This window comes from Psammomys obesus, unplaced genomic scaffold (assembly GCF_907164565.1).
Source record: "Psammomys obesus unplaced genomic scaffold, mPsaObe1.curated_primary_1811, whole genome shotgun sequence".
Classification (NCBI taxonomy): Eukaryota; Metazoa; Chordata; class Mammalia; order Rodentia; family Muridae; genus Psammomys; species Psammomys obesus.
The window spans coordinates 1,038,206-1,052,552 of NW_026596088.1; the positions used below are offsets into that span (position 1 = coordinate 1,038,206).

General features: G+C 54.6%; 1 protein-coding gene across 1 annotated transcript in view; it reads left to right on the forward strand.

Moving 5' to 3' along the window:
• The window catches only part of Qprt (quinolinate phosphoribosyltransferase), a 14,449-nt gene extending 2,993 nt beyond the window's left edge, over window positions 1-11,456 (forward strand). The window contains exons 2-4 of the mRNA XM_055627497.1: window positions 10,021-10,556; window positions 10,772-10,903; window positions 10,996-11,456. Coding sequence (XP_055483472.1) covers window positions 10,021-10,556; window positions 10,772-10,903; window positions 10,996-11,214 — 887 coding nt within the window. The 3' untranslated portion in view covers window positions 11,215-11,456. The remainder of the gene's footprint in view (window positions 1-10,020; window positions 10,557-10,771; window positions 10,904-10,995) is intronic.
• The last annotated feature ends 2,891 nt before the right edge of the window (window positions 11,457-14,347 follow it).

Below are 14,347 nucleotides of genomic sequence, written 5' to 3' on the forward strand. Positions count from 1 at the left end.
TTGTTAGCCTCTGACTTCAACCTTCATTTTGTTAGCCTCTGACTTCAGCCTTCATTTTGTTATCCTCTGACTTCTGATCAAAATTCTGCCAGGACTTCTTGTTGCCAGGCGAGAGGGACCCAGCTCTGAGCTCTCCTCCAAGCCCAGCTCTGCCTGGCTCATTTCAAGACTCAACCTTTTCTCCCTTTCCTTTCTCAGTACCTGAACCACAGGTTCCACACTGTCTACCACCTCTCCAGGGCGTCTGTGGCCTCTCTCTGCGGTGGAGCATTGTGTCTGGTTAAAGTCCAACCTGTTTTCAGAGCCAGCCCTTTGCAGCCTCCTCACCTTTGCCCCTCACACTCTGATCATCTTCCTCACCCTCAAAGCCTGTTCACTGCGCCAGCACTGGGTGAGAGGCCAGTTTTTTCTGTTTCCAGGGAAGTGAGGTTATTGGAAGAAACCTAGCGGGAAGCTGCAGTGTGGACCAGCCTCTTTCTCCACCTGGTGTTTTCCGAATGAATCAACAAATAAGCAGAGGGGACAGCAAAGCTGTGAGACCGGAATTCTGAGAGTTCTGACAGTGGCGCTGGCCCCCAGGCCTGGTCTCACAGCAGGCAGCCCTGAGACCCTCACCTGGAGTCAGGATTGCAGTCAGGATTGCAGATGTTTCTGACTCATGCTCCGGGCCATTCTCAGAAGGCCAGGCACAGAGCGCCGGAGTCTTGCAGAACTCTGTGTTGATATGGCGTGGCCTGGCCCACCATCTTCTCTCTTTCTGACCTGGAAGGGGTTCTTGCCAGAACACTGTGGTTCCCTAAGGGGACTGCTCCAGTTCTGGTGCAGCCTCACCACCACAGACAGTGGCCCCATGGGAGGGTGGCGGGGCCTGGAGGGGCCGCTGCTTGAGGAGATTTGGGTCCTTTGTCTTCAGCCCTGTCCTTCCTGGGATCCGAGGTGACTGCAGGTTAGATCACTGCCCATCCCCCCTTCTTCTCAGCGGCACAAACCCACACTGCCCAGTTGTGAAGATTAAATCGTAAACACCCCAGTGAGAATCCTTTTGCATCTGTCTGCTTTATACGTGTGGGGGAGGGGGCGGTTCGTGCCGAGGGATGTTTGTGCATACGGAGGTCAGAGGTTAATCTCAGGTTCTTCCTCAGGAGCACCTTACTTGGGTTTTCTTTTTCACCTTACTTGGGTTTTCTGTGTGTGTTATGTGTGAGTTCTGAGGATCTTCATGCGCTCACAGCAAAGTGCTTTGCCTCCAGGCCATCTGCCAAGGCCAAAATGAAGACACCTTAAGGAGATACTTGTGCCTTCTCTTTGGCTGTGACGTTACTGAAATAATAACCTCCAAAAAGTTTGTTACGATTTTCTGGAAACTTCATGCTGAAGCTCAGGGGCAGCCGGAGGAGGAGGGCGTCTCCAGGAAGGAGGCTGCCTACAAGCTACTGCTCAGACTACCTTGCGGGCAGAGCCGCAGTGATGGGTGAAGGCAGCCTCGGTCAGGACTGCTCAGTTTAGCATGCCTCTGCCACGTCTGATGGTTCAGGCTGGCCTTGAAGGCACACTCCTCCTGCCTCAGTATCATTAGGACCTAGAGTGTGGTCCACACCACCACACCTGAAACACCTTTTTATTTTATTCATTAAAAAAAAAAAAAGTTCTCATAGCCAAGGCTGGCTTCAAACCCTTTACCTTGCTGAGGGTGACCTTGAACTCCTGATCCTCCTGCCTCCATCTCCAAATGCTGGAATTGCAGGTGATTATGGGACCCAGGGTTTCCTGCAAGCCGGGCAAGCACTCCTCCAAATTAGCTACATCTCATCCCTGCCCTGTCAATTTTATCCGAGTTTTTGTTGTTACTTTTGTTTTTTTGTCTCCACCCCATCCCTCAGACAGGGTTACTCTGTGTAGCCTTGGCTGTCCTGGACTTGTTTTGTAGACCAGGGCTGGCCTCGAACTCACATTGATCCTTCTGCCTCTGCCTCCTTGCCACCACGCCCAGCTTTTTATCCGAGTTTTATTCACCACAGATAATCAATTAAAAAGGTATCCCAGGAGAGAGTTCACAGATAATCAATTAAAAAGCTGGGCGAGATTATCCTCTGGCAGTCCGGGTTCCTGGGAGGACCGTCTCCATGGAGAAGAGGGTGAGAACTGCAATCAGTCGGGCTGACAGCTGTGCCCTGCAGGCAGCTGGCAGCCCCAGCCCTGCCCCTCCTCTTCCCCCTGTAGCTTCCCTCTGAAGTCAGTGCCTTCCGGGGACAGCTGCTAATTAGGGGAGCCTGGGTATTCAGAACGTCTCTCAGGGATCTCTTTTGTTGGAAATGGCTTAAGGAACTCCAGATGTGTCCGTTTGTTCCCCCCAAGTGGAAACAGTGTGAACACCGGGCAGGCAGGGCTGCTCCAAGGTGGCTGTGTGGGGGAGGTGCGGGGGCTGAGGAGCTGGGCCGTCCTCACTGGATCGTCCTCAGGGAGAGCTGGATGGCAGCCATGCTCCAGTCGCTCTCCAGCTCTGCTCTTTAGGAAGTTTCTCTTTGCATTTTCCAGCCTCGATTTTCTGTCTGTAAACATGACTACTGCGTGCTGCCATGGGGGACTGTGGGTAGGATCTATGAGAGCACACAACCATGCCCTGGTGTAGCCACACACCAGTGAGTGGTAGCGATGGGTCTTCCCAGCCTCAGAAGCTCTGCTAGCCATGAGATCCCTGTGGCGTGTTACACATGGTCCCCTAATCCCTTCGCTGGGGCCCAGAGATCAATATTTTGCACAGCTCTCCATTAAGCCTGTTGTGCTAGAGACACAGAGACTCTAGACATAGCTCAGCAGTTAGGGCACTGGCTGCTCTTGCAAAGGCTTGGGGTTTGGTTCCCAGCACGCTCACAACCATCTGTGACTCCAGTTTCGGGGGCTCCAGCAACTTCTGGTCTCCTAGGGAACACACGCAGTGAACACACAGGTATCAAAGCAAACCACTCAGACACACAAAATAAATAAGCCTGAAAAAAGAATAGAAAAAGAAAGAGGTGTTTTGGATTCTAGCCATCATATTCCTTCAGCCCCAAGCCTTGGGGGGACTAGAAAAAGCGTTTGCTCTAACATCCGTTCTCGAGAATTTCCTGTTACTGGGAGAGCCTCTTGGGAGGGGTCGCCAGAAAGAGGCTGGGAACTTTCACCGTTTTCAGCTGTGCTCTGCAGAGGAACGAGCCTGAAGCCTCAGTTACTAATAACCTGTCAGACCTGCGTGAGGAATCCCTAGAGTTGCCAGGTGGCGGCCGCCTTTAATCCCGGGGGCACTGTGGAGGCAGAGGCAGGCAGATCTCTGAGTTCAAGACCAGCTGGGCTACAGAGCCGGTCCAGGACAGACCTTGTCTGGACCTCCCCTAGAGAATCCCTGGATTAAGGACTGGGGTGTACTTCACAGTGGGAGGCTTACCTGGCAAGTGGAAGGCCTTGGGAGGTGTTTGCATCTTTGCTCTGAGCCTACTCCTCCACATCCTCCTCCTCTCCCTGCCCCTCCCAGGCTGGCCTCAAGCTCCCATCATGCCCCAGCCTAGAAAACGCTGGGGTCACTGATGTGTACCACCTCTCCTGAAGGTTTCTGTCTTCTGAGTGCTGTCACTGTTAGGGGCATGGTTGGAGCGCGGCTGGAGAGCGGCTGTGACATTGGTCAGAAACTGGTTCCTGTTTACTTATGTACATATTGTTAGTATTTAGATAAAAACGCCATGCACACAACCAGTCTTAAATGCTCTGAGGTTTATTGGATGGAGAGAGAGAGACAGAGACAAAGAGGGGAGAGAAAGCAAGAGAAGGGAAGAGCAAAAGGCGAGAGAGCAAGAGGAGGGGGCAGTGGCCGAGAGGTCACTATGTACATGGCCCAGATGATGTCATAGGATGTAGGTAATGACTTGGGACGTTCTCAGGACCGCGAAGGTCCCTAAGGGAAGGCCAGTTGAGTAACACATATGGCAATGAGTTTTAGTAGCTTCACCGAGCCCAGCATCTTCACCCTAATAAGGTCCCAGCCGTGTTTTGCTCAGCCCCAGCGTCTAGCAGCCACTACCTTGACTTTCCGAATTTGCCTTTCCCGGCATTTTGTATCAGTGGGGTCAGATGGTGCCATATCACACGAGCACAGGGGTTTTAATGTTTTTTATACTATTTTATTTTTGAGACAGTGTCTCTCTACATGACCCTGGCTGTCCTGGACCTCAATCACAGACCAGGCTGGCCTTGAACTCACAGAGATCTACCTGTTGAGATATATTGTATATATGCTATATATATTGGACATATATATATATATGCCACACATACAACAGACTGGTATGAAAGATATTTATTGGATGGAGATGGAGAGAGAGAGGAAAAAAAAGCGAGAGATGGTGGGGGAAGAGGATGCAGAGAAAGGGGAGAAAGCAGAGAGGGGAGAGAGAGAGAGAGGGAGTGGCAGACTGGCCACAATGTACCTGGCCCAGATGATGTCACAGGACACAAATTCTGACATAGGATGTTGTCAGGACCCTGAAGGTCCCTGAGGACAGGCCAGCTGAATTGCCTGTATAACATAACACTACCTGCCTCTGCCTCCAGAGTGCTTGGATTAAAGACCTGTGCCACTATGCGCCGCTAATTTTTTAATTTTAAAAACGCATTTGTTTGTTTACTTGGGTGTGTAGCTCAGAGGATGGAAGGGGGTTTTCCCCTTCCGTCATGTAGACGCTAGGGTCGGAACTCAGGTGGGTTAGCTTGATGGCAAACGTCTCTGCCTAATAAGCCATCTTGCTGCCCCTAGCCTCGAACTTTTTTGTTTTTTGTTTTTTGTTTGTTTGTTTATTGTTGTTTTGTTGAGTCAAAGTCTTGTTCTGTAGCTCCGGTGGCCTGGAGCTCACTGCCACTGCCTCTTAAGCGATGGGGTTTAGTGGTGTGTGCCATCACGCCCAGCTGGCCTCAAATTTTTGAGCCTCCTCCCTTGGTTTTCCAGATTTGTGGGTTAGACCGCCACTTTAAGCCATTGACCTGCCTCTCCATCCTCCTCCTCCTCCTCCTCCTCCATTTGAGACAGCCTCTCTCTGTTTGCTCCGGCTGTCCTTGAAATCATTGTGTAGACCAGGCTGTCCTCATACCCAGAGATCTGTCTGCCTCTTCCTCCTGAGTTGCTTAAAGGCATAAGCCACGGTGCCTGGCTGCTGCCTTCCTCCTCTTCTTCTTTGTCTTCTTCTTCTCTTTATTTCTCCTCCCTTTTCATTCATGTTTATTAGTGTATGTTATTGTACAAAATAGAGTTTCCTACCTGACTAGAGTGTACTTTGATCTTTTCCACCCCATCACCCTCTTGTCCACTTCAGGCCTTTCTCTAGTCCCCATCTTCCCCCAAGAGCTCCCTTCTACTTTCATGGTTATTTATTTATTTCTAAACATCTAGACTCCACATCTGAGAGGAAACACGTGATGCTTGCCTCAACCTGATTTCAGGTTCTAACCGTTCTCCTGCAAGTGCTGTAATCTGTTTCCATTGAGGCGAAGTCTTCCCTGGCCATATCCAGCGTGTTTTCCTCATCCGCCTTCTACTGATGGGCGCTGGGGCTGACTCCATGATGTGAGTCTGAGAACTGAGCCCAGCCAGGATCTCAGGATCTGCAGCAGGCTTCGGCTTCATCCAGGTTCTTGATACCTCTGCCGATGCTGCATTTTAACATTCATTCTGTGTGTGTGTGTGTGTGTGTGTGTGTGTGTGTGTGTGTTTGTCTCTCTCTGTCATGTCACATGGAGGTCCGAGGACAACTTGTGAGAGTCACTGCTCTCCTTCCTCCACGTGGGTCCCAGGGATCCGCAGACTCCGGTCACCAGGCTAAGCAGCAGGCACCTTTAGCCCGTCAGCCATCTCGAGTGCCAGAACTCTGCTCTCAACCTTCATATCCATCAGTCTTCGTTGGGACTCGAGGGGGACTTGGGACACCTACATGGCTGGGATCTCCCACCCCAGGTTCTGACACAGCTGGTCTACAGCGAGCCTGGGCAGCTGGGAGTTCACACAGCCTTTCCACAGGACTCCAGCCCCGCTGCCACTCTGGGTGAGCAAGGGTCTTCGCTCAGCACCTGGAGCCAGCGGCCCACGCTCACCGCCTCCACTTCCTCACCGAGTCAGTTTTGACTCTGACCTTGGGACTCTGTTTCCATCACACATCACCCCAGACTACTTCAGCCAAGGCCTCTTGGTCGCTAACTTGCTAAGTCCAGTGACCTATTTTCTGTCTTTCACTTGCTCTGCCCATGCACTATTTATTGACTCTTCTCGCCACAACCCCCAAACATCCGCTATTGACTCCTCTCTGTGCGTCAGCCACACCTCTGCCTGCATTCTCCCCCAACCGCCCCCGCTGTGCTGAGACACCATGCCCACAGTCCCTCCATACCCTCACCCCAGCATCTCCTGCGAGCGGACCCATCTTCCTACTGTGTCTCTAGGCACCACTCATGTGTCTCGTGGGCATCTACGTCAACACCCTCAGGGAGCCACCTGCTTCCCTCCCCGGCTGTGCTGCGAAGCCTCGCCACAGGAAACACTGACATTTGGCTTCTGTGCTTTTGAAATGGGAATGACCCCTGTGGGGAGGCAGGATGTGTTACCCACACACCAGGGACTCCCGGTGTTCACCCACCTTCCCCGGATGTTCCTCTTGCCCCAAACTTCTCTCCTGGGATGGCTCCTGCCGTCTGTGTCTGGAACAGAAAAATCAACGTTTTGATACCTCATGGCCACCAATTCAAGAGTATCCCATGTCAGAGGCAAGCTCCCCCATCTACCCTTCCCTCCCTTCCTACACTGCTGGATAAGTTCAGAGCCTTGCTGCTGGCTGCCTCGGCCTCCCTTTGACTCCATCCTCAGTTGGTGGCTCAGGTGAACCTTCTAGAAAAACCCTAACCACTGCACTTCACTTCCAGGTTTTGTGGTGGCTCATGGGACGGGCCCAGACTCCCAAGCTAAGTGCTTCAATCCTCTTAGACTCTGGCTCGCCTCCTGTTTCTCCAGTCTCACCCGAAGCCCTCTTCCTGCTTCTCAGCTTCAAATCCCCACCACCCCAGCCACCTCTGCCTGGCAAACATGACTCATTCCTCTCAGGGGCGCAGACGGTTATCTCCTCCGCACCCAGCATGCTCGGGGAATGCATCAGTGGTTTCGTTAGCCAACACAGCTGCTGTTTGCCAGACAGCATCCCTCCGAGCTTAGGAACCCAGCACCTCGGCGGCAGCGTTCCTGTCACAGGCAAAAAGAGGCTGAGGCACTCAGGTCCTGGCCTGGAGTTGTGTGCTGAGTTGCTCCACCATGTGGACTCTCTGATGGCACAACTACTATTGTGTATTTGCCACAGCTGTATGAACTGCTCAGTGTTTGTCCATTTCTTTCACTTGTTTGTTTGTTTGTTTGTTTTTAGACACGGGATTCTGTGTGTGCCTGACTGTCCTGGAACTCTAGACCAGATTGGCCTCCAACTCACAGAGATCTGCTTGCTCTGCCTCCTGAGTGCTGGGGTCAAAGGTGTGTGCCATCACACCTGACCATTTGTGCAAATCTGAATAGCTCAGCACACTGGGCGTTTGGTTGCTTTATTTTATATTTGTTTGTTTGTTTTTAGTTTATTTAAGTTTATTGTATGGCCATCGGTTGGTGTGAAGGTATCAGATCCCTTGGAACTGAAGTTACAGACAGTTTTGAACTGCTGTGTGGGTGCTGGGAATCGAACCTGAGTCCTTTGGAGAGCAGACAATGTTCTTAGCCACTGAGCCATCTCTCTGGCTCCTGTTTGTTCTTGAGGCAGAATTTTACACAGTCACCCAGGCTATTCTGGAACACACTGTGTATGTAGCCCAGGCTGGCCTTAACTGGAAATCCTCCCACCTCACCATCCCACATGCTGGGATTACCGGCCTGAGCCTCCTGCCGGGACAGGAACTGGAATCCTGCAGAAGGCTGGACAGGACGGTGGTGCACATTGCTGGAACCATCTCACCTAGCCCGGGTCTGTAGAGAGGTCAGAGAGGAAGCTGTGACAGGAGAGAGGGAAGGGACTATGAAGCCCAGACACAGGGATGAGCCTGATCGGGAGTGTACCCATCTCCCTGGCAGCCCTCAGTCAGGAGTTTCAAAACAGCGCGTGGGCAGCGGGGTAACATGAAGATCGTGGCAGGGGCAGAGGACAGGCACTGGGGCTCACAGTGGCAGAGTCTTCAAACACAGCAGAAGTGGCCGGCCGGTGGTGGGGCACACCTTTAATCCCAGCACTCTAGAGAGGCAGAAGGGGGCGAATCTTTCTGGTTCGAGGCCAGCCTGGTCTACAGAGCAAGTTCCAGGACAGCCATGGCTACATGTAAATCTTGTCTCGGAAAAAAAAAAAAAAAAAAAAAAAAAAAACAGCAGAAGAAGGCAGGAGGCGAGTGATAAAACAGTCGTCTGGAACTCTCAGTGTAAGGCAAGAACTCAAAACAGAACTGTAAAAACTGTGTGGTCAAGTAGGAATCCACAGCCCAAGAGCACAGAAGGGGTCAAAGGTGTCAAAATTACTAACAGGAAATCCTGGGGGCGGGGGAGGGGGGTGTAAGGAGGCGTTCTGGTTAAACCGAACCAACAGGATTCTCGTCAGAACGGCAATTCAGAGACCAACATGGAGATCCAAAAGTATTTGGGAAAGTGAGGCATGACTGGTTGGAGTTCAGGGCCAGCTTGGGTTCCATAGCGAATTGCAGGACAGCAAGGGCGAAATCCCCGGAGGAGGAGACCAGACGAATTGCGTGAAGGCTGCGGTTCTTCTCCAGGCCGACAGGTGGCAGCGTTGTACCGCCTCTGCGGTGGCCGAAGGCTGGAAAGCGCTTCAAGTTGGTGCCTCATGCTGAGACCTTAGAGAAACCATGCCTCTGCCCCTTCTTCGCATCTCTGGAACAGTCCATGACCGAGCCTAGTTTGCAGCCGAACGAAGGCTCCTAGTTCAGAGCCTGCGTCCACACGGCTGCCTGGGGCCTCTGTTGTCCTCTGTTGCTGCAAACACCTGAGCTTCCGGCTTTATAACGCTTGGTGTGGTAGAGCAGCTTCCAGGAGCTCATCGCCTGCTGGAGGGCTTCAGAGCAAAACCAGCTAATCCTTCTTGGACCGCAGAGGCGACCTTCAGGTGTGCCCAAGTCAGGTGCCCATGCAGTTAGGTTTCGGGGGCTCGGTGCTGGGTGTCTGCAGCCCCGGCATTCAGGAGGTGAGGTGCCTGGGCGTCTAGGGTATCCTGGGCTAAGCAACCAATGTCTCCAAAGAGCAACAGGATATAAAACGTCTCGTTGGTGAATTTAACCCAGCGGCGGGTTCGATACATAAAATACAAGACGCCCAGTTACATTCAAATTCTAATACCAGGGCCATGTCTACTTACAAGCTCTTCGCCTGGGACACACTTATACAGGAAAGTGATCTGAGTACCTGAGTACTCAGGATTCATAGCAGATCGCAGAAGGGCGGGAGGGGGAGGGGCAGCTGCTGTTCAGGGCACAGAGCTTTAATCTGGGCTCAAATGTGTTAAGGCGGTTTGCCGTCCGTTGTTTCTTTTCTGTCTTTTTTAAGATTTCTTTATTATGTATACAGTGTTCTGCCTGCATTTGTGCCTGCACGCCAGAAGAGGGCACCAGATCTCATTACAGATGGTTGGGAGCCACCATGTGGTTGCTGGGAATTGAACTCAGGACCTCTGGAAGAGCAGCTAGCGCTCTGAACCTCTGAGCTATCTCTTCAGTTCCTCCCCTATCCCCCCCCCTTTTTTTTTGAAACAGGGTTTCTCTGTGTAGCCTTGGCTGTTCTGGGGGGGGGATTTCTATTCCCTCTGACAGCCTGGTCAGCTACCAGGCTCTGCCCGAGCCTGGCCCCTGGGGGTCCTGGCTCCACTCTGACTGGCTGTGGCCATGCTAACCCTGGCTATGAGGGAATCTGGCGTCACCTCTGGCTACCAGGGAAGAATGCACAAAACCGACAGAGGTTTCTCCGTTGCTCCCCAGGCCTCCAGCTCCTGCTGCCCCCTACGACCCTGGCAGCCCTGGTCAACAACTGGCTACAGGAAGACTGCCCTGGCCTCAATTTTGCATCCTTGGTCACGGGGTCTGGCCCCTCGCAGGCCGCGCTGTGGGCCAAATCTCCCGGGGTTCTGGCAGGGCGACCTTTCTTCGACGCCATCTTCACTCAACTCGACTGCCGAGTGACTTGGCTCCTCCCGGAGGGGTCGAAGCTGGTGCCCGTGGTCAAGGTGGCCGAGGTCAGGGGACCCGCCCACCACCTGCTGCTGGGGGAACGGGTGGCCCTGAACACCCTGGCCCGCTGCAGCGGGGTCGCCAGCGCGGCGGCAGCGGCGGTAGAGGTGGCCAAGGGCACGGGCTGGACGGGACACGTGGCGGGCACGAGGAAGACCACGCCGGGCTTCCGGCTGGTGGAGAAGTACGGGCTCCTGGTAGGCGGGGCCGCGGGCCACCGCTACGACCTGGGAGGTCTGGTGATGGTGAAAGACAACCACGTGGTGGCAGCCGGCGGCGTGGAGAAGGTGAGTGTCCGGGCTGGCTGCCTGGGCCACTGTCCTCACTCTGGTCCGCCCCAGACCTCCAGCTCAGGCGCTCCACCGGAGACTCCCAGCCCCTGCCTGGTGATGGGTCTGTAGATGGGGGGGTTGAAAGCCCAGTGCGCCCCCACCCCAACCCCACCCCCCAGGCTCCAGGGCCGGGCTACCCAACCTCCCCCTCTCTCTGATCGGCCCGGCAGGCGGTGCTGAGGGCTCGGCAGGCGGCCGGCTTCTCCCTGAAGGTGGAGGTGGAGTGCAGCAGCCTGACGGAGGCCTTGCAGGCCGCCGAGGCCGGGGCGGATGTGGTGATGCTGGACAACTTCAAGCCCGAGGTGAGTTGGGAGCCGGCTCCCGGGCGGGGCCTGGGGGGTGAGGGTGGGGGGTTGGGTTGGGGGCTCACCTCCCCTTGGCCTGCATCCTCCAGGAGCTGCACCCCACGGCGGCTGCGCTGAAAGCCAAGTTCCCCCGGGTGGCTGTGGAAGCCAGTGGGGGCGTCACGCTGGGCAACCTCCCCCAGTTCTGTGGGACCCACATTGACATCATCTCCTTGGGGATGCTGACCCAGGCTGCCCCCGCCCTGGATTTCTCCCTCAAACTGTTCGCTGAAGGGGATACTCCAATGCCTCATGCCCGCCGGTCCTAAAGCCCAAGACGATGCCACCGGAAGGCATGACTGTGGCTGGCTGGGCCCCTCGGGTCACACGTCTTTAGGTTCAGAGGCCAACAGGACACACCTGGAATTTACCTGGGCTTCCCAGCCAGCCCCAACGCCTCCAGCTCGTGTGACCCGCTGGGGCTGACACTGATTTTGCTGGCCTCAGTTTTCTCCTCTGTAAAATAGGTCTAATAAATGTTCCGCCTCCGAGACAGCTACCACACAGCAAACTGGCCAGCGAAGGTTTGACCTTGAGCACCGTGCATCTATTCTCAGACACACGCTCGTTTCTGATCCGGGCCTCCTGGACAGGTTGCCCCCTTTGACAGGTGGTGTTTCCCAGCGACACCCAGGCAGCCGGCAGCTGGCATCGTGTGGCCTGTTTGTGTGCCTGGGGACGCAGGACAGGAAATAAGCCGTTGGTGCAGCCCAGAGTGCACTTTTCTCTTTCCGTGGTGTCCGAGGATGGAGCCGGGGCCATCGGGCAAGTGTTCTAAACACAGCCCTGGCCTTCCCCTTCCCTTCTTCCCTGCCTCCCTTCCCCACCCCCCCACTCAACCTCATCCTGTAGCCCAGGCTGCCCTTGTAGCCCTGGCTTTAAAGGCACTCCCGTCTCAGCTGCTCTGACTGCGCTCTGCCCCTCACCTAAAGCAGCTCTTTGCACACGCGGAGAGCAGAAGGCGCTGGTTAGAGTGCAGGGCAGTGTTCTTTTTTTTAAATACGTGTACCTGAAGGTGTGTGCCATCAGGCTGGCCGCCCCGCTGGGACACTCCCCCTGGCTGATGGCTCAGGTGCTACCCTGACCTCACCTAAGCCTCCCTCTTTCTGAGGCAGGTCCAGGAGGAAGGTGGCCGGGAGAGGGCCTACGTGCCGGTGGTCCCTGACATGACTCCTCCAGGGGCTCCCTCGGGAGCTTCCTCTGCCTCTCAGAGCCCACAGTTCTCTCCCTTTGCCCAAGGACGGGAGAAATTCAGCTTTTGCCCCCAAAGGCCCTGTCCTCAAGGGTGCTAGGCTGCCTGAGAGTATTTCCTGCCCAGTGTCCCTTAGGGGACTGACGGAAAGGCAAACACTAGGCTCGGTTCACAGTCTGAAGCCCCCTGGCGGGCTGTGTGTCAGGAGGCGGAGGTTCACTTGGTAGAGATACCGGGCAGAGTGACCACTCTTCGGAACCGGAACCGGAGGGGCCGTTGCCATGGACGCCGTCTGGGGGTGCCACAGGGGATTGCAGCCACCCTCTCTGACCCCTCCTCATCCCATCCTTCCTCCAGGGACAGCACGAACACTGAGAATACTCCAACTCCGGAGACCTTAGGTCTTTGAGAGCCCCAGCTCCTAGCTTCTGAAGAGGGGAAAATGAGTCTTCACAGAACTGGGCACTGCTGGGTCCCAATGCGGAACTGTGGGCCCGTGGACCTCTGATAACCAGAAAGCCCCAAACTGAAGGCCTGGGTGCCATCAGCCTGAGAGGGGCAGCAGTGAGGAAGGAGCGTGTATCGGGGACCCCGACGGCGCTCCATAATCTCACCAGTGAGTGAGGCTGCAGCAGACAGGGCAGGGGTTTGCAGCCAGTGCCCGAACCTTGCATCCTCCACACGACCCTTCCACAGCATTGCCGTTTGTCACGGCTTTTAGATGCAAGGCTGGCCTGGAACTCACTAGGTAGCCAAGGCTATCCCTGAGCTACTGATCTCTAACTCCTCATCTCCCAAGTGTTGGGATACAATGAGCCACCGTGCCTGGCTAGGGTTGCGGTTATTATTGTTATTTTGTTTGCTTCTGTTTTTCTGAGACAGGGTTTCTCTGTGTAGCCTTGGTTATCCCGGACTCGATTTGTAGACCATCCTGGCCTTGAACACACAGAGATCTGTCTGCCTCTGCCTCCTGAGTGCTGTGGTTACGGGCTTGTGCCTGGCTGAGTTTTAAGTGCTGTGGTTACGGGCTTGTGTCAGGCTGAGTTTTAAGCTCAGTTTTGAACTCAGAAACGGAAAGGCGCTTCCAGGACTCTCTGAAATCTTCCAACTGGGAAGGGATTCCATTACAAGAGAAAAGCAAATAGATGCCAGGCAAGCCAAGGCAGGGCATACTCTCTCACATGAGGGAAGCAGAGGCCCAGAGGTAAGGAATGGCTTGCTTTGTATGCTGAAGTAGTTGAAGCTGGGCCCTGGAAAACAAGATGACTAGGGGATGGACTGGCTCCAGACCACAAAATGGCAGGTCAGAGGATTTGGAGTCTGTCCCGAGAACGATCAGATTCCAGCTAGAAAATAAGATAAGCCTATTTTCAGCGCAGACTCAGGCCCCTGAAGAAAGATGTTTGGAGCGTGGCAAGGTGGCTGCGGGGGGGGGGGGGGGGGGGGGGGAGAATGGACGGAAGCCGCCTGGGTCTGGACGGCAAAGCGGGTGCCAGTGTGGGTGGACCGGTGGTCCTCAACCTTCCTAATTTTCCACCCTTTATTGCAGCTCCTCATGGTGTGGTGACACCCCCCCCCCCAACCACAAAGTCATTTTTGTTGCTGCTTTATAACCGTGATTTTGGTAGTGTTATGAATCATGCTGTAAATACGTGATATGATATTTACTGATCTCTGACCCCCCGTGAAAGGGTCATTCAAACCCCAAAGGGGTCGGGACGCACATGTTGAGAGCCCCTGGGGACAGAGGATGGCGCCTCCTGGAGATCTCGGGGTGGGGGTGGGGCGGGGTAGTTTAGGGAGCTGGATGGAAGAGCTGGCAGGAGGGGAGGCTGCCTTCCCACCCGGTGGTTGGTTTCTCGTCCAGCCTGGGATTGGGGCTGGAGCCTTTCGGAGCTGCCCGGCGTGACACCCATTTGACAAACGGCCAGACTGACTTGCTAAGTTTAGACCACTGCCAACGGGTGTGCAGACGGGTGGATCAGAGAGGAAGAATCGGGGACTGAGTTCTCTGGCCCCAAAGGTGTATGTCCTGTGTCAACACGGTGGTGGAGCAGGATCCGAACGCGCTCTCCACTCCTCCCGTGGACGAGAGGCACTGTTCTGGGTGCCGTGGGTAAGGCGATGAGCAAACAGGCGGACGCATCTGTCCTTGTGGAGACGGGGTCTGAGCGTGGGGTTGGGCGGAGCCTCGGAGAACAATAAAAAAG